General features: G+C 47.1%; 1 protein-coding gene across 1 annotated transcript in view; it reads left to right on the top strand.

Annotated features, from left to right (window-relative positions):
* Positions 1–9,363, top strand: part of CTCF (CCCTC-binding factor) — a 58,845-nt gene extending 49,482 nt beyond the window's left edge. Inside the window, exons 10-11 of the mRNA XM_084644610.1 lie at positions 3,631–3,795; positions 7,786–9,363. Of these exons, the coding sequence (XP_084500736.1) occupies positions 3,631–3,795; positions 7,786–7,967 (347 nt within the window). The 3' untranslated portion in view covers positions 7,968–9,363. The remainder of the gene's footprint in view (positions 1–3,630; positions 3,796–7,785) is intronic.
* Positions 9,364–24,148: the final 14,785 nt, after the last annotated feature.

The following is a 24,148-nucleotide window of genomic DNA, read 5'->3' as shown; positions in this document are numbered from 1 at the left end:
GCTGGAGGCATTAGGGCCTCATGATGCTAGGCACAGTACAGATGAGGAAAAACAGCCAAGAGAGGGTAAATAACTTGTCCAAGGTCACTCCGAAGATCAGTGGCAGAGCCAGAAATAGAATGCAGGTCTTCTGAATACCAGACCAATGCCCCAGCCACTCACTTCTTGCTTGGGAATTAATTGACTTTGTTTCTTTTAGAATGTGGCTGTATCTTTTTACCAGGAGAGCATTTTTTGCATTCATAAATTCCTTGATTCTGACCAACTGAGAGCTTACAAACTCTACAAGCTGGTTCTAGCACCTGGAAAGTTGAGAGCTAGCTGGCAAGCAAACAGATTAAGCTGGGGTGACATGCACACTAGTGCAGAGAGGATTGCACCTGTTGGGGAAGTAGGTCATGAGTTGTCATCCCTGTCTTCTTCCAGGTCATGACTAATTGAAAAGAGGCTCGTCTCTTTCACTCCTACTCTCGAGGTGTCCAGTTGTCCTGCCTGCCTACTTTCTGCAACCTAAGCTACCCAGGGCCTGTAGCTTCCACCTATTAAATAAATTGGCACCCTTTGTGTTTGTTCTGGGTTCTGGGGTTGGACTGCTATTATACAATTTTATAATAAATATATATATATATATATATATATATATATATATATATACACACACACACACACACACACACGCACGCACGCTTCATTCAAAGTCCCAGACGACCCTGGTTTTGCTCAACTGATTGACAAATTTGCCATGGAGTCACAGAAGTTAATTGAACTCCTATGGGGGAAAAATTTTCTGAAGCAGAAGCCCAGCTGCAAGTCAGGGAGAGGTGAGGGAACTACTTACAGCCCAGGACTGTTTTTCCTAGTTGTTCAGGTGAACTGAAGAGTAGAGCTGCAAGGGGTTGATGGTAGAGTCCACTACCACCTGAGTCTCTCCTAGAGGACAGCATTCTTGTGTGTTCACATGCACACTGACAACCAGGAGCAAGGACTTGATAGGATCGCTGGCAGCCAACACCTACTGGCTGAGAATGGAGATTAGCAATCATGTCTAAAGGGTTAACGAATAGTCACTTCCAGGACCTAATGGAATGTTTTATAGTAGATAACTCAAAAACTGTTTGCCTGCACTCTGAATTTTTCCACTTTTAAATGGAAAAATATTGAGGTCCTGGTCCTCAACTGAAGAAAACACAGCTGGTGTTTCTAGACAAAGCATTTGAAAGATGATTTTCCAAAGCAAAGACTCTCCTTGTCAAACCCTTAAAATGGCTTATGCAGTTAATGTCCAAGGGAAAAAGTCATCTTCCTGACAAGAGAACATGCATGAGAAATGTCTGGTGAAAAAAGGTTTTAGAGTGGTAGCAGTGTTAGTCTGTATTAGCAAAAACAACGAGGGAAAAGGCTTTTGCAGGAATTTAGAAAAGTAGGGTCAAAATAGTGCTTACTGTGCAAACCTCAATTGCAAAGTCTCATAATAACACAAGTCCTTAAAAGATAAGCTATGTCTTAGAGGCAAAGAGAAGAGACTACAGCAAGAGAAGTCTTGTGATAGAAACTATCAGCTGTATAAAGAATTATATTTTGTCCAGCAGTGCACACTCTCCAGGTTTGGAAGGAGCTGTGTGGCGTAGGCTGGCCAAAAATCTCTGCTAGAAGAGTGGTGGCTGAACCAAGACTTATTCTGCACTGAATATCTTTTAGAGGCTTCACGAGGGACTGAAAAGACTTCCTGACAAATGGAATGCAAAGTCTATGTGGACTTTCCAAGGAATCAAAATGCACAAAGATAATACGCTAATGTGAAATGTACAGCACGTGGGCAGGAGTTCCTAGCCCAGTCTGCACAGAGAAGTTACGTCACCCAAAATTAAATTTGTGCTGCATGAAGACTATAGTTCTTAAACCTACAGCCGAAAAAATGATCTTAAGTGCTATACGTGTTTGTGCCACTGGTAACATGTAATTACCGCGAGGAAAGCTGCGATGAAATCAGGTGGATAAAGGGAGAAAATATCAAATGTGTTGAATTGTTCTAGTGTCTCTCTCCCCCTCCCCGGTGGTATTAGTTTGGGATCTAATAGCCCTGGGGTAAAATACCACAGCGCGCACACACTCAATGGGAGGGAAATGTTTGGACAGTGGGAATGTGGTGAGAATGAACAGCCCAGCAAAACATGGGTTTGCAACGTGATACGCTGGCAATAAAGCCAGCGCACCTGGGGCTGCGGACGTCCATAGCATAACCAGGGTAACGATAGCGCCTCTCGTTAGAATTCTGTAAGGGCTATAGTTAGAACATGCGTGCGCTCTGTGGTGTTACGTGGCACTGGGTGCCGTGAGCACTAAGCAGCACGCCAACGCAGAGGAAGTGCAGACAAAGCCAGATACAATGGATTGAGGTTTATGTTTTCCCTTCCCATTCAAAACGTCACAGAAGGGAGCAAAATCATCATGGTATCTGTGCAGTGGTCCCACCACCCCCTCTCTGTGGAACCGGTGGCAGTGTGGAGCCCAGAAGACTCCTGGGCAGCCTTGTGGAGGAATTCTTCACCCAACAGTAGCCATCGTAGCACAGCCAGGCTAGTATTTATGCTGGTTTGGGGCTGTTCTGTGGACCCTTCTGATTGGGGGAGGGGTGCTTCTGCAGGCATTAACTTGCTCCAGCTCTTAATGCGTTTTTCCCACAGTTGATTTAATGGACGCTTACTGCATAGTATGGCTTCTCCTCGGGCCATACCCCTTTTTCCACACATGCAACGGGCTCTGTATATTCCTCTGTAGAGGGGAGGCACTTACACAGAGGTTGGTCGCAGCCACTTTGACCTCCACACAACTTCACTCTCACCACATCTTTTCCTGAAGTTTGTTCCCTTCAACTCTGCACACCAGGATGGGCTGAGCATAGGAGTTTCAGGGGTTAAAAGGGTATTGACCATATTATCTAATGCAAGCATCAGAAGGGAGGAACTTCAGGAGGAGATAGAATTGTTTAGGATGCTTCAGTGGGATAGAATTCAGAGCCATTAGATTAATTATTCCAAGAAAAGTGTGGAAAATCATTTCCTAATAGTGAGATTTGTCAGGCTGGAGTAGTCTCCTCTAAGAGAAGAGGCGGCGTCTCCATCATGAGTCACTTAAAATCAGACAAAACCCCTGAGAATATACTGTGTTGGATAATCCTTCCTCAGCCAGAGATGGCTAGCTGAGACTTCCTGTCTCTCCCAGCCCCCTCTATGCTAATGAAGCAGGGTAACAGTAGTGAGGATTCTGGTGCCATCTCTTGGCAACTGAATTGTTCCCAGAGGTCCTGCTCTTCCCCTCAAGTTCTAAAATGTTTCACACTGAAACCAGTAATCACTGGTACTGGATATGGGGCCGGGTTTTCTTTTTCCTCTTCCGGAAGATTCAATTTCCAGCCTTCTAAGATGAATAACCCAGTATTGAAAATCCCTCTAATGAATTCCTTGTCGCAGGTTCACTTATCTTCGCTACCTTCACTTGAGTAGAGGTGGGAAGCTGATTACACCTCAGAATGATGAAGGGTTGGTTCTTACTCCTTGTAGGAAGCCAGGGTTGATGTTTTGTACCTGCATAAACCGATGATTTATCCTATTTGCTTTCTGTTTTTTAAAGAGGAAAATGCTGAACCAGATCTGGATGACAATGAAGATGAGGATGAGACAGCAGTAGAAATTGAGGCTGAACCGGAAGTGGAGCCTGTGGCTCCCACACCACCTCCTGCTAAGAAACGAAGAGGAAGGCCGCCAGGCAAAGCCAGCCAACCAAAACAGCCCCAGCGTAAGTCACTGCCTGACCTTCAGAGTAGCATCCAGTTTGATCGTTCCTCATGTGGGTCTCTGTGCACCTTCCTAAGGGTTTTCATTCCACTTGAACGGAGTGTTAGGAGTGAGAGTGAAGATAATGTGGTTTTCAGGCCTGTATGTTTGGCTGAGATAGAATTTTGGGTCTTTGCCCCATTGACTTCTGGAATTTCTATATTCTTACTAATATGTGTGAGCAAAGACACTGTGTTACATCTGCCCACAAGCAGATGGGGTGAAAAGAGACGAGAGAGAGCTAAAAGTGCAGCTGGGTAGAATGGGAGTTTAATACACGAGCATAAGCTTGAAGGACAGTCCTGCCTCAACTCCTCTCCCAAGATAAGGTCAAGCAATCTGTCGTGAGGGGCGAGGGGGATGGAGGGGAAAGTATAAGAAACACTAAAAGCCAAAGAAATACCTGTCTCTGACCAAAGCACAACATCACTCCTTACCCCTCCCATGGGTAGGGCCCTACCAAATTTGTGGTCCGTTTTGGTCAATTTCATGGTCCTGGGATTTTAAAAATAATGAATTTCATGATTTCATCTATTTTAAATCTGAAATTTCACGGTGTTGTAATTGTAGGGGTCCTGGCCCAAAAAGGAGTTTTGGGGGCAGAGATCACAAGGTTTTTATAGGGGTGGTTGCGGTCCTGCTACCTTTACTTTTGTGTTGCTGTTGGTGACAGCACTGCCTTCAGAGCTGGGCAGCTGGAGAGCAGCGGTTCCTGGCCGGGAGCCCAGCTGTGAGGGCAGAACTGCTGCCAGCAGCAGCACAGAAATAAGGATGGCCTGATCTGGTATTGAGCTGGGCCCTCAGTCAGCAGCCGCCTGTTAGCCGACGGCCAAGGATGTTTGGTGAGGTGCCAGCTATGCCCGTTTATACCATCCGTGACTTTAACTGCTAGAGCTCAGAGCTCCTTCGCAGCGGGCAGTCAATACTGACAGACAGGTGCCCCAATGGCAGCACTAAGAGCCTCTCCACACCCGTGACTTTAACTGCTAGAGCTCAGAGCTCCTTCGCAGCGGGCAGCCAGGATTGACTGACAGGTGCCCCAAGAGTTTGCCCCGTGGAGGCGGCACAACTCAACGCTAGGCTCTTAGTACTCTCACCTAATGGCCAGGCTTTAGAGCCAAAACGGCTGAGGTTCTTTAATTGTGTTGGCTGCTTTACAGTAAACCAGAGAAAACAAGTCAGGCTTATGCATAAATGGTTACCAAAATTTATTAAGCTAGATTCTAATCATGTGGTTACAAAATTGCTAGTGCCTACTTATTTAAATGTAGAGATGTTACACACACAAACAAGTTACAAAACTGAAGCCACAATCCCAAAGAAAGAAAACAAAGTATAGAGCTCTATTTCAAAATATGTGTACACTAAAGATAGGAGATCAGGTGTGGGTGCTTCTTACCCTCCTTGCATCTCTCGATTCCAGCGGTGCCAAGCCAGGATCGGTCACTCAATTCCGCGGAAAGACGAATAAGGGACAAGGCTTAGGGACCCTCTTAGCTGCAGAAGCCTTGGGAGGCTGTCACTTATCTGACCAGCAGATAGATAGTGAAAAGCACTCAAAAATCATGGTGCTGTAGGTCCCCTACTTATACCTCTGTACTCCTTTATTCTCTTTCTCCTTTCTTATGCCAAATTGAGGCTGGTCTGTCTGGGTGACGCCAGCTTTCGCAAGAGTAGTTTACACTTGCAAGGGAGAGAAACAATAAGTTTTGACTACTGGACATTTCTTTTATCAGGGTAAATATTTTCCCACCTAGGATGTTGGTGTGTGTGCATCACGCTATTTAGTAGGGGCTAAGAGCCATGTCTGTCACAGGGCCTCTGCCTGCTGTGAGCTTAATCCTTGTATCTGCTCCCAGAGGCACATTGTAGCAGCACACCTGTGCTTTCACAGCTTCAAAGGCTGTGCTGGAATATATGTTAAGTGCCCTGTTCCGGCTTCCTCCTGTGTTTCCAGCAATGCTGGTCTGAGGGGGGGGGTGGGGGGCTGGCTGGCTGGCTACACCGCCACTCTCCAGCTACCAAGCTCTGAAGGCAGCACAGAAGTAAGGGTGGCAATACTGTAACCCCCTAAAATAACCTAGTGACCCCACTGCAACTCCCTTTTGGCCCCCAATTTGAGAAACGCTGGTCTCTCCCCCCCCCCCCATGAAATCTGTATAGTGTTGGGTAAAAGCCCCAAAAGACTAGATTTCATGGGGGGAGACCAGATTTCACAGTCCGTGATGCATTTTTCATGGCCATAAATTTGGTAGGGCCCTACCCAGGGGATACAAAAGAGGTTGTAATGAAGCCCCCTTACCCAAGAGCCTCCAAAATGGAACATGAGAATAAATTGATATGGGGTGGGACCAACAATGTACACTATAGGTATAATTATGCCTGCTGAGAAAGAGGAGGGGGAACAGGGATACTGGGAAGGCTCTGTGGCATACAGAACTATGGATATGCTTACTTGATTAACCCCAATAAACATCGCATTGCCTGCACTTTAGACTTCTGGTCTTCTGCTTTTTGCCTGTGTGACAAGAACCAGGGGAGGGTGAAGGGAAAGCACTTACCGTGGAGCTCAGTACTTTTAAAAATATGTTCACTGTCTCTGTATCATTTTACTGAGGTACCTTAGCGTGGTTGAGATCCTGCCTGCAGGACTCAACGCAAGACTCCTTTTGGTGCAGGCAGGCATTTCCTGACAGAGTTATGGAGTTCAGAGTTATGGAGGCAGTTCTGTGAAAGGAGGGGAGGAGAGTTATCTTTTCTTTGTAGGTTAACAACATGCTTCCAGTCTGTGTAAATTGCTTCCAGGCGCTCTAGCGAAGGACACGCTAAAAATTTGTAACAATAATAATCAGGTTTTTAAAGCAGCCCAGATCAGACGTTAAAAACTAGTGTTTGCTTTCAGAACATTGTTCATTGTGGTAGTACAATGAGCTAGGTATTAGGTGCTATATAAACATAGGTAGACATGGTCCTTGCCCAGAGGGGTTACACTGTAAGACTAAAGACCAGTAGAGGGTTGTACAGAATCCAAGAAAAATATTCATATAAATCACACTAGAAGGGTGAGTCTGTTCCCCTCTTCAAGGAGTAGCTGCCTCCCATTGTCCTCCTGTGTATTCAAGGCCCCAAGTTCTGTGCTACAAGGCACTGAATCCTGTCTGTCTAAATATTTACACTGCACTCTGATCCTGAATTCAACTGCAGCATCACACCAGTTAGCAAATGGAGGAGTTTAGTCAACGTACACCCATATAATCAGTATGGTATTGTTAGTTACTCTGCTATGAAACAATGTATTTTAAGTTGCCCCATAATTTTCAGCGTACTGCAGATGCTTGTGTTGTCAACACAACTGCATGTAGAGGCTGCTGCAGGGAAGCTGTGTAGGGAACTTGTGATACTTGGGGATGATTGGGAGATAAGTCTCATATTTTTTGCCCCCTCATTCTGAGGAGCATGTGCCTCTTGAGGTCAGGCATGGAGAGGCTGGGCTCCTGTGTTCCTGGAGAATTGCCCTTGTGAATTCCCATTTATGGGGTATGTGCTGAATGCCCCTTCTCATGCAGGGCCTTGAGCCTCTTACTGCTGCTGTAAACAGTTACAGTTCACCCCAGCAGTAAACCTCCGGCCCAGTGAGCACTGTTGAAACCCAGGGCTGAGCTCGACTCTACTAAAAAATTGGGGTACTAATTCAAATGATATTGCAACAATAAGAAGTGCTCAGCAGTGGATTGTGGCAGCAGTAAATGCTGCTAAGATGTTGTAGCCCTGATTATCCTGGATAAACTAGGATTGTATTTGTGAAAAGATGGTTAATATTCTATGTTCAGTTTCAGTAATAAACTGTCTGGCATGGAAAGAAGCTATATAAAACACTTTTGGAGATTATCTGTTTTAACGTACCCCCCCACCTGTGAAATCTGTATTCTGATCTTTCTTTTTTCCTTGCTAGCTGCAGCAATCATTCAGGTTGAAGATCAGAACACTGGTGCAATTGAAAACATTATAGTGGAAGTAAAGAAAGAACCTGATGCAGAAACAGTAGGGGAAGAAGAGGAAGCTCAGCCTGCAGTAGTGGAAGCTCCCAATGGAGATCTCACACCTGAGATGATTCTGAGCATGATGGACCGGTGATGGAGGAAAAGGCCAAGCTTGCTGACTGAACTGGCCTGGGCTGTGTTTAAACGGCTCAAATCTATTTTTCCTTTTACCTTTTTTCTTGGCTTTGGGAAATGCATCATTTTAGACCATTTTACCAAACATACTGGGAAATAAAACTTCAAAATGATGTTAGAATGTGATTTAACTAGAACTTGCTGTTTTATGTTAGCGTTACAGGATCATGGAGCATTAGGATATATGTTGGAGTCCTTGAGGGTTTCCCGTGAGATGCTCGATTCATTTTGCTCTGAACTGCATTGTAATGATGGTCCAAGGACAGTGTTTACATGTAACAAGTTTTAATACAGAAAAGTGGAAAAATGGAAGCCCTAACTAGAGTATGTGGTACACCACTCTGGACTTGCCCTTCGAGTTCCCGAAGTCCTCCAGCCTTCTTCTCCCAGTAGTGTTTTTAACTGTAAATGCAGACTGGGGAGTGTTCTAAACTTTTAAAATGCTTTTGGTTTTGCTTTGCCCCACTGACTAGCTCCGGTTCTCCGAATCAGCCACACACGGTAGTTTTGGCATGATCCAACTGGTTTCTGTCCTCGTTATGCTTTGCTCTGGGCAAAGCATTTCTGTAATGGTCAAGCTTGTAAATAACTTTTTTTTTTTTTACATTTTAATCTTTTTCCATTAATTAAGAGAGATGAAAAAATGCAGATTAAGAAAAACCCCAGTGTTTTAATTACTTGCAAATTAAGTGACAAGAGAATTGGTAGAGTGTAAATGTTGGAAAAGCTGTTGATAACCAATCACGTAGAAGAGAGACTATTGTTGCAAAACAACGGAAGCCCACCCGTGAAATCTGGTTTCAAAGCACATGGAACTGGCATTTAAAACCTGTATAATTAACCTTTTCAGTTATAACTTCACAACTACATTTTCTTTGCTCTACTTTGTAGTTGTATTTTGTGTTTATGAATCCTATGTTAAGACAGAAGTGGTGATTTACAGGTGGATCACTGCAGCCCTGGAAACCTGGGCCAGGAAATTTTACTAGGTCAGTAATTATAAAATTTTGGATCTCTAATAAAAAGACAACAAAGGAATAATGTGAAATACAAATGATGCCTGTATATGAACTGTCACGTTAAAATATGTAAGCTTTTTATAGAGCCTCAGTCTTGCTGATTTCAAACAAATTTTTCTTCTATGTATCGCTTTTAAGAGAGCTATCAGTTTAGCTATCAGACTCTAGGTTGATGCATTTTTGTACTTAGCTGTACTGTGTGATATTTTTCATTATTTTAGAAAGCCAACATGAGGAAAAAAAATGTTATAAAATATGTAATGGGGTTTGAAAGCTGGGAAGGAGAATATACTGCTGTACAGCTAATAAATAATAATGGATTAACGTGCGTGCTCACTGGCTGTTTCCTTTGTACCATTTAACCGTTTGTCCTGGAGACAAGGTTCTGAGCTGTCCTGTGACTACCTGCGGAGAAATTTCTCCTCTCTCCAGAAGGACACTGAGCAGCCTGGAGTTCTGTGTCTGGGGCATTATGCAGAAGAAAGAAGACCTTTCTAATCATATGAAATGTGTTGGAGTGGATGTTCAACACTATCAATGCTAGAAAGCACTGCTGTTTGGAATGCTGACAGTCAACTGCATCTGTTCACACAAGCACAAAGCTCTGGTGGGCTTGGCTCATGTTCTCATCCAGGAATTGCATTTAGGGATTGTTAGTGGGTGGTTAAAGACAATGTTTATATGAAATCTAGTCCATTCCCCAAATGAATTTGAAAGTACATTTGTGTATAGCACATGCACCAAGCCCCCTGTTGCTTACATTCCCATCTGCTTAGTTCTAAATGTTGTTAACCCTGGAGAGTCCTAGCAAGAAGAGGGCTAAAGAGGTCTGAGTAGCCCTGCAGCAGGCTGGTAGGTAAGAGCAGGCTGGATGATAAAACAAGGTTGTATAACATCTGGCTTCTCAAAACTGTGGAGTTGCTGCAAATGTAGTTAGGGAATTTTACTGTTAAAGGGGAGACTTTCAAAGGCACAAATGGCAGTTAGGTGGCAACTCACACTGAATCTTCAGTAGGAGTTAGATGCCTCACTGGCCTTGGGGCCTTTTGAAAATTTCCATCTAAGAGCTCAGGCAGAGAAAAGCTTTGCAGAAATTAGACGAAATTTATAAAGCCCAGAGTTTCAGGGAGGCATAGGAACTGCAGAGAACAAGGCTATGGAGACCAGAAGAACCAGGACTGGGGACTGAATGGAGAATATCAGCAAGTCTGGCTACAGTGAGATCATGGAGGATAATTCCAGACTGGATTCTCAACTGAATGAAGAGCTAGGGTAGGGGCCAGAAGAGAGCACTGATGTTCATGGGCTTCTCTCTTCCCAGTGATCAGAAGGGAAGCACCAATTGGTATAAGCCCTGAACTGGGAACTAGGGAGGCTGTATTTACAGTAGGCAAGGTAAGAGGGCATTAAGCTATGTTGGTAGACAGATGCTTGTACAGACCGTAGTGGCCAGGTGATGGGAGAAGGAGGTTTGGAAATGTTCATGCTGGGTTAGTGAGAGCTGCTGCTGATAAATGTCCCCAAGCCTCCCCTGCCCCATCTTAAGTTGTGTCTACACTACAGTCAGAGGTGTGACTGCAGCCCGTGTAGACATACCCAAGCTAGCTCTGATCTATCCAGGTTGAGTAACGCTAGCAGTAAGCTGTGGCAGCACAGGCTAGTTGCTCAAGTTCATACCAGGGCGCCAAGAGGGTTTGCACAGCTCATGTTGCGATTGTTGTTTGTGCTAGCTAGTTCAGAGCTAGCTCAGGTACACGCACACGTGCTGCAGTCCCACCTTTTGGCTGCAATTAGACATATACCCTGAGGCCTGGGCCGTGCTAAAATTTAGATCAACGTAGCTATGGTGCCCAGGGGTGTTAAAAATTCACACCCTGAGCACTGCAGCTTCCCCACCACAAAGCGCAGCCCCTGACAATGCCACGCGTCTAGGCCTACACCCATGTTAAAAGGAGGGGGTCATGCCCCTGGGTGTGGGGGGGCCAAATGTTCTTTGTGCCCAGGGCCTCAGTAAATCAAAATCTGCCTTTGCTACCAAGCTTGGCTAGAGAGGATTCTCTGGAACAGCCATTTTGGAGACCACAAGGAGCTGGCCCTCCAAGGCTTAGAGGGGCTAGCAACAGCCAGTCAGGCCCTGCTGGCCCAGATAGAAGGAGCTGCCTGGGTGCAGCAGGGCAGTCCCTGGCTGGGATCAGAGGGGTGTGGGGTGGAATAGAAGCGGGTGCAGGTCAGGGTGGGGGTGCACTGATCTGTCTGTGTGGGGAGCTCTGCAGTGGAATAGCAGGGGGGCAGGGCAGGGATGCATTGGTCTATCTGTGCGGGGAGCTCTGCAGTGGAATAGCAGGGGGGCAGGGCAGGGATGCATTGGTCTATCTGTGCGGGGAGCTCTGCAGTGGAATAGTGGGGGGTGCCCATACAGGTCCAGGTGGGGTGCACTCGCAGATCTGCTTATGTGAAGTGTTTGCAGTTTCAACTATAGGAGATCAGGCGACTCCTCCCAAGAGTTATTCTGGCAGGTCATTCATGCACTTGCCCTGCTAAGCTGTGTCACTTGTGCTTCCTTGCAGGCTGCAGAAGCTGCAGATACAGGGCTAGGTTTAGAGGTGGCGGAGTTCAGGCTGTTCACAAACTGGAAAGGACAGAAAAGAGCTAGACAAACAATTTGAGGTCTGCCTTATAGTGAGTGATTTGAGAAACTCAATCTATTTAGTTCTCCAAAAGACAGTGAGGGGTTACGTGATCATGTTTTATAGGGACTGGTGAATTAATCTCCCAGATTAAAAGAGTTAAAGCTGTTAAAGTCTTTCACTGTCCAACATTAAACTGTGTTAAACAAGGGTTGGGGTTGGCATACAGAGACCTGAGCCTGCTTCGTGCCATGGCAAACACACCATTAAAAATCCCTTGGACCTTTTTCTTAACAATACAGAAAAGAAGGAAAAGCAGTTGAAGCCTTTGAAAGCATTAAATAAGGGTTCTGTTGTAACAACATCCCTTGTTCCCCTTCCCTTTAGCTGGAGAGAGAAGGCAAAGCCCAGTGTCTGACAGTCCCTTAGAAGGTGTCAAAGGTGGTAATAACTCTCCTGCTGGGGAAAAGAGAAGCAGTTACCTGCAATGGGCTGGAGCTGTTGTTGGTAGTCTGATCCTGTGTCACCCCAGGTGTGGCTGGGATTCAGCTGGAGCCAGTAGGGGGGCAACGTCATCTGGGTCCCTCTCTCTGGCCCATCTAGGCAGGACATCACTCAGGATCAGGCTGACACAGGCCTAGGGTCCCAGGAGATGATGGGTGGGGTCAGCTATGGTGGTGAAGCTTGCTCCAGTAGCCTCTGTCTGTTTTACTATTCACTATTTATTTTCCCTCCCGAGTCTCTTTCTTTAAGGACCCAGACAGAGAGGGAATGCTGGGTAGCCTAGCCCAGGCCCCACTAGTTAGGCCTAGTTTCTGATGCACCAATTTTGATTCTTTAAGTTCTGGTTTCACATCTTCTGTTTGTTCCAAGCATGATTTCAACACTGTTGGAAGGATATTAGTAGTAGGGCTGTCGATTAATAGCAGTTAACTCACTTGATTAACTCAAAAAAATTAATCACAATTAAAAAAAAATCATGATTAATCACACTGTTAAGCAACAGAATACCAATTGAAATTTACTAAATATTTTGGACGTTTTTCTACATTTTTGAATATATTGATTTCTATTACAACACAGAATACAATGTGTACAGTGCTCACTTTATATTATTTTTGTTACAAATATCTGCACTGTAAAAATGATAAACAAAATAGTATTTTTAAATTCACCTCATACAAGTTCTGTGGTGCAATCTCTTTATCATGAGAGTGTAACTTACAAATGTAGATTTTTTTTGTTACATAACTGCACTCAAAAATAAAACACTGTAAAACTTTGGAGCCTACAAGTCCACTCAGTCCTACTTCTTGTTCAGCCAATTGCTCAGACAAACAAGTTTGTTTACATTTACGAGAGATACTCCTGCCTGCTTCTTATTTACAATGTTACCTGAAAGTGAGAACACTGATTCACATGGCACTTTTATAGCTGGCGTTGCAAAGTATTTACATGCCAGATATGCTAAATGTTCATGTGCACATTCATGCTTCAGCCACCATTCTAGAGGACATGGTTCCATGCTGATGATGCTCGGTTAAAAGAAAAATGTGTTAATTAAATTTGTGACTGAAGTCCTTGGGGGAGAATTGTGTGTCTCCAGTTCTGTTTTACCTGCATTCTGCCGTATGTTTCATGTTATAGCAGTCCTGGATGATGACCCAAGACAAATTCATTTTAAGAACACCTTCACAGCAGATTCAACAAAATACAAAGAAGGTACCAATGTGAGATTTCTAAGGATAGATACATCACTCGACCCAAGGTTTAAGAATCTGAAGTGCCTTCCTAAATCTGAGAGGGATGAGGTGTGGAGCATGCTTTCAGATATCTTAAAGGAACAACACTCCAATGCGGAAACTACAGAACCGAAACCACCAAAAAAGAAAATCAACCTTCTGCTGGTGGGATCCGACTCAGATGATGAAAATGAATGTGCGTCGGTCCGCTCTGCTTTGGATCATTATTGAACAGAACCCGTCATCAGCATGGACACATGTCCTGTGGAATGGTGGTTGAAGCATAAAGGGATATATGCATCTTTAGCACATCTGGCACATAAATATTTTGTGATGCCGGCTGCAACAGTACCATGCAAACATCTGTTCTCACTTTCAGGTGACACTGTAAACAAGATGAGGGCAGCATTATCTCCTGTAAATTGTAACCAAACGTGATTGACTGAGTGGCCGTGTAGGTTCTATTGTTTTATTTTTGAATACAGTTATTTTTCATACATAATTCTACATTTTGTAAGCTCAACTTTCATTATAAAGAGATTGCACTACAGTACTTGTATGAGTTGAATTGAAAAATACTATTTCTTTTGTTTTTTACAGTGCAAATATTTGTAATAAAAAACAATGATATAAAACGAGCACTGTACGCTTTGTATTCTGTGTTGTAATTGAAATCAATATATTTGAAAATGTAGACAACGTTCACAAATATTTAAATAAATGGTATTCTAAATTATTTAACAGCGTGATTAATCTCGCAATTAATTTTTTTAATCACTTGACAGCCCTAATTAGTAGCCTTTTTGCATAGACTAAATCAGTTTTTCTGTCTGGTTTTCTTGCACCTGTTTATAATATTTTTGATTTAAAAACAACTTGACCTACTTTTGGTGGTTAATTCCCAAGCAGGCAAAAAGTTACAAGCCCAATTGCCACAACAAGCCCTACATGGGGAAGATCTTTTGAGAGCAGAGGGCGCTTTACTCCAGCAGAAAGAGGTATATCGAAGTCCAGTGGCTGAAAGCGGAGCTGAGCAAAATTTGGCATTTTTGCCTTGTGGGGAATTCCAATAGTTTCCAACAGTTGTTTGTCCCAAATCAGGAGGAAAAGTTGAAATATCAGGTGTTCTTTCCCCAAAAAAACAAACAAAAAACCAAAATAGGCTAGAAAAAATCAGTTTGGAAATATTTCATTTGGACATTCCCAAGATCAAACTGTTTCACTTCAGTGCATTGAACTGACCTGCTGTTCCAATCAGTGTGATAGTAACCTGTATTTCCCTAAAAGGCATTTTGCCTTATGGGAGTTGTAGTCTGGCCAGGGAGCCAAACTACATCTCCCATGATAAGAAAGGGAGTACCTGTGGCACCTTAGAGACTAACCAATTTATTTGAGCATAAGCTTTCGTGAGCTACAGCTCACTTCATCGGATGCATTCAGTGGAAAATACAGTGAGGAGATTTATATACACACAGACCATGAAAAAATACACACTGTAAGGAGAGTGATCACTTAAGATGAGCTATTACCAGCAGGAGAGTGGGGTGGGGGGAGAGAAAACCTTTTGAAGTGATAATCAAGGTGGGCCATTTCCAGGAGTTAACAAGAACGTCTGAGAAACGAGGAGGGGAATAGTTTTACTTAGTATAATGACTCAACCAGTCCCAGTCTCTAATCAAGCTTAAGTTAATTGTATCCAATTTGCAAATGAATTCCAATTCAGCAGTCTCTCGTTGGAGTCTGTTTTCGAAGTTTTTTTGTTGAAGGATAGTCACTTTGAGATCAGAAATTGAGTGACCAGAGAGATTGAAGTGTTCTCCGACTGGTTTATGAATGTTATAATTCTTGACATCTGATTTGTGTCCATTTATTCTTTTACGTATGCAAGGCACTGCATTTAGCCGTATGGAGTGGAAATCTATCAACTTCACGAAAAAACTCGTATAGATACAGACAGACATCATCTTCCTTTCCAAATGCAAACAGATGGACATCATACCAAAAGGACTGAAGGTAAAAAATCCATTACAATCTACATACCAAACAGACTATGCTGACAGCTTGTGTCACACGCTCTCAAAGAAACTGCGGAACCACCTGATCCATATCCTCTACAGCAAACAGGGAAAGATTAAGAATGAGCTCTCAAAACTGGATACTCTCATAAAAAAACAACCTTCCACACAAACTTCCTCGTGGCTGGACTTTACTAAAACTAGACAAGCCATTTACAACACACACTTTGCTTCTCTACAAAAGAAAAAGGACACTAAATTATCTAAACTACTACATGCCACAAGGGGCCACAGCAATGGTTCCCTCAACCCACCCAGCAATGTTGTTAATCTATCCAACTATACTCTTAGCCCAGCAGAAGAATCTGTCCTATCTCGGGGCCTCTCCTTCTGCCCCTCCACCCCCATGAACATGATACAGTTCTATTTTCGACGTCTCCGACTCAAGGAATATTTCCAACACACCTCTGAACAACATACTAATCCACAGAGACCTTCCTACCAAGACTACAAAAAGAAGGATTCTAGGTGGACTCCTCCTGAAGGTCGAAACAGCAGACTGGTCTTCTACATAGAGTGCTTCCACCGACGTGCACGGGCTGAAATTGTGGAAAAGCAGCATCACTTGCCCCATAACCTCAGCCGTGCGGAACCCAATGCCATCCACAGCCTCAGAAACAACTCTGACATCATAATCAAAAAGGCTGACAAAGGAGGTGCTGTTGTCGTCATGAATAGGTTGGAATAAGAACAAGAGGCTGCTCGGCAGCTCTCCAACACCACTTTCTACAAGCCATTACCCTCTGATCCCACTGAGGGTTACCAAAAGGAACTACACTATCTGCTCAAGAAACTCCCTGAAAAAGCACAAGAACAAATCCACACAGACACACCCCTCGAACCCCCCCAACCTGGGACATTCTATCTGCTACCCAAGATCCATAAACCTGGAAATCCTGGGCGCCCCATCATCTCAGGCATTGGCACCCTGACAGCAGGATTGTCTGGCTATGAAGACTCCCTCCTCAGGCCCTACGCTGCCAGCACTCCCAGCTATCTTCGAGACACCACTGACTTCCTGAGGAAACTACAATCCATCAGTGATCTTCCTGAAAACACCATCCTGGCCACTATGGATGTAGAAGCCCTCTACACCAACATTCCACACAAAGATGGACTACAAGCCATCAGGAACACTATCTCCAATAATGTCACGGCAAACCTGGTGGCTGAACTTTGTGACTTTGTCCTCACCCATAACTATTTCACATTTGGGGACAATGTATACCTTCAAATCAGCGGCACTGCTATGCGTACTGCTAAGCTCTACAATACAACCGCATGGCCCCACAGTATGCCAACATTTTTATGGCTGACTTAGAACAACGCTTCCTCAGCTTTCATCCCCTAACGCCCCTACTCTACTTGCGCTATATTGATGACATCTTCATCATCTGGACCTATGGAAAAGAAGCCTGTCATAAATATAAAGGGGAGGGTAAACCCCTTTAAAATCCCTCCTGGCCAGAGGAAAAATCCTCTCACCTGTAAAGGGTTAAGAAGCTAAAGGTAACCTCGCTGGCACCTGACCAAAATGACCAATGAGGAGACAAGATACTTTCAAAAGCTGGGAGGAGGGAGAGAAACAAAGGGGTCTGTGTCGGTCTGTATGCTGCTCTTGCCAGGGACAGAACAGGAATGGAGTCTTAGAACTTTTAGTAAGTAATCTAGCTAGGTATGTGTTAGATTATGATTTCTTTAAATGGCTGAGAAAAGAACTGTGCTGAATAGAATAACTATTTCTGTCTGTGTGTCTTTTTTGTAGCTTAAGGTTTTGCCTAGAGGGATTCTCTATGTTTTGAATCTAATTACCCTGTAAGGTATCTACCATCCTGATTTTACAGAGGTGATTCCTTTACTTCTATTTACTTCTATTTCTATTAAAAGTCTTCTTGTAAGAAAACTGAATGCTTTTTCATTGTTCTCAGATCCAAGGGTTTGGGTCTGTGGTCACCTATGCAAATTGGTGAGGATTTTTACCAAACCTTTCCCAGGAAGTGGGGTGCAAGAGTTGGGAGGATTTTGGGGGGAAAGACGTGTCCAAACTACGTTTCCCAGTAAACCCAGTAAGAGGTTGGTGGTGGCAGTGGATATTCCAAGGACAAAGGATAAAATTAATTTGTACCTTGGGGAAGTTTTAACCTAAGCTGGTAAAAGTAAGCTTAGGAGGTTTTCATGCAGGTCCCCACATCTGTACCCTAGAGTTCAGAGTGGGGGAGGAACCTTGACAAAGCCCTTGAGGAATTCCACCATGATTTGAACAATTTCCATCCCACCATCAACCTCAGCCTGGACCAGTCCACACAAGAGATCCACTTCCTGGACACTACAGTGCTAATAAGCGATGGTCACATAAACACCACCCTATACTGGAAACCTACTGACCGCTATTCCTACCTACATGCCTCCAGCTTTCACCCTGACCACACCACATGATCCATTGTCTACAGCCAAGCTCTACAATACAACCACATTTGCTCCAACCCCTCAGACAGAGACAAACACCTACAAGATCTCTATCAAGCATTCTTACAACTACAATACCCACCTGCAGAAGTAAAGAAACAGATTGATAGAGCCAGAAGAGTACCCAGAAGTCACCTACTACAGGAAAAGCCCAACAAAGAAAATAACAGAATGCCACTAGCTGTCACTTTCAGCCCCCAACCAACCTCTCCAACGCATTATCAAGGATCTACAACCTATCCTGAAGGATGACCCATCACTCTCACAAATCTTGGGAGACAGGCCAGTCCTTGCCTACAGATAGCAACCTGAAGCAAATACTCACCAGCAACCACACACCACACAACAGAACCACTAACCCTGGAACCTATCCTTGCAACAAAGCCCGTTGCCAACTCTGTCCACATATCTATTCAGGGGACACCATCATAGGGCCTAATCACATCAGCCACACTATCAGAGGCTCGTTCACCTGCACATCCACCAATGTGATATATGCCATCATGTTCCAGCAATGCCCCTCTGCCATGTACATTGGGCAAACCGGACAGTCTCTATGTAAAAGAATAAATGGACACAAATCAGATGTCAAGAATTATAACATTCATAAACCAGTCGGAGAATACTTCAATCTCTCCGGTCACTCAATTTCTGATCTCAAAGTGACTATCCTTCAACAAAAAAACTTTGAAAACAGACTCCGAGAGACTGCTGAATTGGAATTAATTTGGGCTTGAATAGAGACTGGGACTGGTTGAGTCATTATACTAAGTAAAACTATTTCCCCTTGTTTATTCCCCCTTCCCCCGCATTGTTAACTCCTGGAAATGTGCTGGAAATGGCCCACCTTGATTATCACTTCAAAAGGTTTTCTCTCCCCCCACCCCACTCTCCTGCTGGTAATAGCTCATCTTAAGTGATCACTCTCCTTATAATGTGTATTTTTTTCATGGTCTGTGTGTATATAAATTTCCTCACTGTATTTTCCACTGAATGCATCCGATGAAGTGAGCTGTAGCTCACGAAAGCTTATGCTCAAATAAATTGGTTAGTCTCTAAGGTGCCACAAGTACTCCTTTTCTTTTTGCGAATACAAACTAACACGGCTGCTACTCTGAAATCTCCCATGATGTGTCCACAGGTGATGCACCATTCAGCTTGGTGAGGGAGCAACCGCATTGCTTCATGGGAAATGCAGTCCTCCAGGAGCTCAGCCCATAAGATAGACTGGGGGCCTGAAATACAACTCCTATGAGGCAATGTGCCACAATAGGGAAATGCAGTTTAACATTTGAACTGACCTGAAATAAAATATTCATCTCGATTTTTCCTGATGGAAAATGGAATTTGTTTTGTCAAAATCTAAATTTTTGCACAGAAAAGTTTGATTTTGCAGAAACTGCATTTTCCATTGGCAAATCATTTCTATGAGAAATCCCTGACTAGCTCTGTGCTTATGTTGGCAGCTGGACAGATTCAGAATAAGGAGCCTGTTGGTAACAATTAAGGTAATTAACCACTGGGACAACACCCAGGGATGTGGTGGATTGTCTGTTGCTTGCAGCTCTAAACCCAGACAGGTGCCCTTGTCTAAAGGATCTGTCCTAGCTCAGCCAGAAGTAATGGGCTTGAGGCAAGCATCCCTGGGACAGGGTCTCTGGCCTGTTTGAGGTAGAAGCTCAGACTAGAGGGTCAGAATGTTTCTGTCAGGCTGTAAAATCACTGGATCTTGCTGAGGGTCCAATCCTGCCACCGAGCACTGGGGCCTCTGGGTGCTTTGCACCATGTAAACAGCAGCATGGAAAGCCTGGCTGGAGTCTCCAGCATTGTGACCCTTTAGGGGTAGACACTCTGCTTGGGTTGACATCTGGGGGTTTGTTTGTATTCATGTTGAGTCTGTTTGCTAAGCTTGGTTTGCTCCAGCGGTTTGTCTGGCTGGTTTCTTGGGTAGAAGTGGGATCTGTGAAGGAACCAAATTCCAGAGCCAAGGGCTCCCCACGGCAACGATAGTGCCTGCCTGGCTGTTCCTCCTAGGACTGGCAGCTGGAGGGCCCAGCTGAGCGGAGCTGCCATGGTGGAACATGGGCAGAGGTAGCTGGGAACCAAAACACACAGGGCTTTTGCACATTGAAGGCACGCGATGTTGCCTGCAGAAGCAGCTAGTACATGTCTGTTTGCTGTGGTAATAACCTACCCACTGCCAGCCAGCAGGCAGGGCGTCAGCTTTGCAGCAGTGTGCCGGGGCTGGAGCCCGCTGCAGTGACCCAGTCTGGAAGTCATGGAGGGCTGGTTCCCTTGGGCAAGGTCTGGTGCCAAGCATGCAGGCCCCAGTCACCTCACGCTGGAGGTGGCCCAAGGACTGTGAGTAACCAACACTCCCTCGGGCTTGGCGAAGGCAGCTGGCTGAGCTGCAGGGTTAGGATGTGCCCACCCCTTCCTGCCATGAGGGGCAGCAGAGAGTGTTTGCCAGCCCATAGGGTATCACCTGGCCTCTGGCCTGCAGAGGGGACAGGAAAGCCTGCAATAAGCTGCTGCAGCCATAGGCTTGGTGCCAGCTCCAGGGACTCCCCGTGACTGCACAGCCCCAAGGCCCAGGGCAGCTTGGGCCTCTTTGGGCATCAAGGGACGAGGGCGTAGGGCAGGGGGCTGCAGAGCTGGTTTGTGGGGCCCTCAAGGTGGGAGGAGACCACGTGCGTCTCTCCAAGCGGGAAGAGCTGCATGCTTAGCTCCTTGAGCGGGGGCTGGGATACCCCCTGTGGAATAACAATGCCCCAGAGGCTGTGGGGGATGCCCCAGAGGCCCAGGTGGCCTCTCCCAGGGGCTGCGCTGGGCCTTTGCAGCAGTGGGACATGGGCAGAGATGCCTTGGGGTGGGGGTGGGGGCAGAGGGCTCAGGGCCTGCTCCCGGCCCATTGGGATTGCTGGGGACTGCTGGCCGTAGGGGTTGGGTGCCAGGCTGAGCTGGCCCTCGGGAATATGGCATGGCTCCGTTTGAGGCCTCAGTACGTCTGTGAAATCTCAGCTTGCATTTAAAAGAACAATTCCTCTCCTGGTGGGCGTGAAATCCCCACTCCGCCTGGCTGAGCCTGCAGACGGGGGCCTGCAGGGGAGCCTGGGGCTTCAGGAGCCACCTGAGAGGGGAAGGAGGTTACAGTGCAGCGGGTGGTGACAGGCCTGCCGGGGGAAGCTGGACGGAGAGCCAGGGAGGGTGGCCGCTTGGAGCAGGAAGGGGAGCGCCAGCCCCTGGCGGGAGACCAGAGGGGAACTGAGAGGCTGGGTGGGCAGGGCACTGGTGCCCAGCGGAGCAGGCCGGGCTGCTCAGTACAGGGCCCTGGGCTGGAATCAGAGTGCGGGAGAGGAGGTTCCCCCATGGCCCCAAGGAAGGGGATGCACAAGCCTGTCACAAGGGTTATAGAGCCCAGCAGGGGGGTGGCAGGCTGAGGAATAGCCCCCACCAGGGCGGGAGGATTTGGTTTGTGTGAGGGACGGCTGGGGACTTTTAGCTGGGACAGTGGTGACCTGGAAGGGGTGGACGTAAGAGATCGACCTGGCCGGGCAGGGGTTGCTTGTATTGGCGGGAGGCAGGGCTCAGCAGTCCTGGTCTCTATCCCGGTTTGTCCTAGGTTCCTGTAGCTCATGCTGCAGGGCTTCAGCTGGCCACCATCAGGGGTCAGGAAGGGGTTTTCCACGCCCCACCCCACCCCCAGTGTCTTCTGAGGGGGGGTTCAATCTCCTCCTCCTGAAGCAGCAGGTCTGGCCAGAGCTGGGGCTGGCATGCTGGGCGGGGGCAGGGCTCTGCGGTGGCACCCGGTGCTCTCTCCCTCGGGGGCTTGGCTGGCTGGTTCCTGCTCACAGGGTCGGGGCTCGCTGTTGGCCATGTGTGGGGGCTGGCCGGAATTTCCCCCAGGTCAGGTTGGCAGGGATGTGGGGGTTTGTTGCCTGGCTTGGCAGCGGGTGGGGGTCACTTGGCAGGATTATTGGGGTGTAGCTCCCTTTGTTGTTTTCCGGCCATTGTGGGGCCTCGGTCACTGGTGACCCTCACTCCTCATTCTCTGCCTGGCACAGGGCAGTCCTCTCCTGAGGGCTGTAACGCTTGGTCTCAGTCCAGTTGTTGGGGTTATTGCGTGAGTGCTGGGGGCCTTTGCTATGCAGGGCGTCAGGCAGGATGCTCTGGTGCTCCCTTCTGGCTTTGAACTCCATGACCACAGTACCAGAGTGATCTTCAGGCAGGCGGGCGCACTAGAGAAGTGAGAGCTGCTAGGCCATACCTGGCCACAAGGAGATGCCTTGCAGTAAGTAAACTCGTTTACAGGGAGAACTGCACCAGTCGGCCCAATGGGGACGTTAACTCTGAAACCTAACAATGCCCTCTTCACTGCTTATCAGGCATGTAGCAATGTCCAGCTATTCTGGGATTGTGGGCATGGCTTGTGGTTGGCGGTGGGGTTTGTGTGGAGCGCCTCCCCATTCTGACCCATGCTAGGTTGATGGCATTACCTAATTTCAGAAACACATTCAAATCCCTTCTAAGAAGGTGCCAGCTCACCATCCCTGCCTTGGCCCTAGCCCCAATTTTCACAGCATCACCAAAGACGTTGCACTGAGATGTCTCACAACGTGCCCGGGGATGGCAAGGCTGGTGCCCAGCCAGACCCCTGCTGCAGTGGGCTCTGTGCCTTGGGACCTGCTGTTGAGGAAGCCCTGCTGCTGCCCCCACGTGCCATCCTGGGTGTGCAGACAACGCAGCTGAGCCGCAAGGCTCTTGGAAGGAGGGGCAACAGAGACACTCCTGCCCATGCAAAGGGCGCTGCATGCTTTGCACGTTGCTGCAGCTGAGCCTCACCCTGGAGGGACTTGTGAGACAGAGTGTGTCCTTCACTGGCCGCAGCCCAGCTGGGGAGGGTTGTGCTTGGTTGATCGTCTATGCCATTGCACCACGAGCTGTGGTTTGAGTCTCCGGAGGCAGCAGCCCCTGTGGGAAGATGACTTCCTGCAAAGGTGTGTCTGCTGCTTTCACATGTGAAAAGGGTGAGAAAAGGCCACCTTGCCTGCACAGCCCCACCAGCCCTCTGGGGAAGACCCTGACGTCGCTGCAACCTGGCACGGGTGGCCCTTCTCCAGCCGGCCACGTGCTCAGGGCGCTGAGCGGCCAGAATCCTCCTTCCCTTTTCCTTTCAAGATGGCTCAGGCTGGGAAGATTCCTGCCCCTTGCTCGGGTGAGACTGTGACCCATGGAGGGCAGTGAAAAATTCCAGACTCTGCCCTCATCTGCCCTTCTCTTTGCCTCCCACATCTGTGTGTCTAGTGAGGCCCCCTCCCTTGTGTTAGTGACATGCACCCTGAACGCAAGCACCCCCACGCTTCCCAGCTGGTTGCCGCTCCAATGGCTCGGAGCGGGCTGCCCGTCGCTTGGGCTGAGGTTTGCAAAACTTGGCCAGTGACTCTGCGTGTCCTGTTCACACGCGTGATGTGGCCCGATAATCAGCAGTGCGTTAATGGCACCTGCAGCCGTTGAAATCAATAGGCGCTGTGGGTGCTCAGCATGCCTGAGGGGCGGGCCCAAAGCCCCTCCCATTGGCTACCCAAAAACCCAGGGTCCCTCTTTGAAACAGCCAGCCTTGGCTTTCTCCTAGTGCAAAGCTGAGGAGAGTGAGGGACTGAGCCTGCCCATGCTCCCCAGGACTCCAGCAGGGCAGGCGAAGGCAAATCAGCCACCATCCCCCTCTCATTCTTGTCCTGTCCGACTCCTGGCTGGCAGGAATCCACCAATAACCAGCTGAGGGGCTGGAGAGGGAGGAGTGGGGAGCAGATATCAGGGTGAACTCCAGGGGAAGAGGCTTGACGCTGCTCCCCGGCTTGGGAAATGTGTTCCCTGTGCAGACTGTCCCAGCTGCCCTGGGAGATGCAGGTGCCCTTGGCGTGCTGAGCTGAGGCCAAGTCAAGGGGGAGCCGCTTTTTGTGTCCTGAGGTGTGAGCAGCAAAGCAGGAGTTAAGGAAACCCCCTCCACACCCCACTGGAGATCTCAGCCTGGGCTGTGGGGAGGGGGCCCATCAATAGGGGCTTGATATCTGGAAAAAAACTCTGCTCAAAAAGCCCCAACGGCTGGAATAGCAGGGAGCTGAGGGTGGGGCTGGAAGGTCACTGACAGAGCTGTGTGTGAGCGGAGCCCGGGAGCTGGGAGAGCCGGGATTCGGGGCAGCGGCAGGGTTAT

This window comes from Lepidochelys olivacea, assembly GCF_965140295.1.
Source record: "Lepidochelys olivacea isolate rLepOli2 genome assembly, chromosome: 12".
Taxonomy (NCBI): Eukaryota; Metazoa; Chordata; order Testudines; family Cheloniidae; genus Lepidochelys; species Lepidochelys olivacea.
This window is presented reverse-complemented; position numbering and strand designations above follow the sequence as displayed.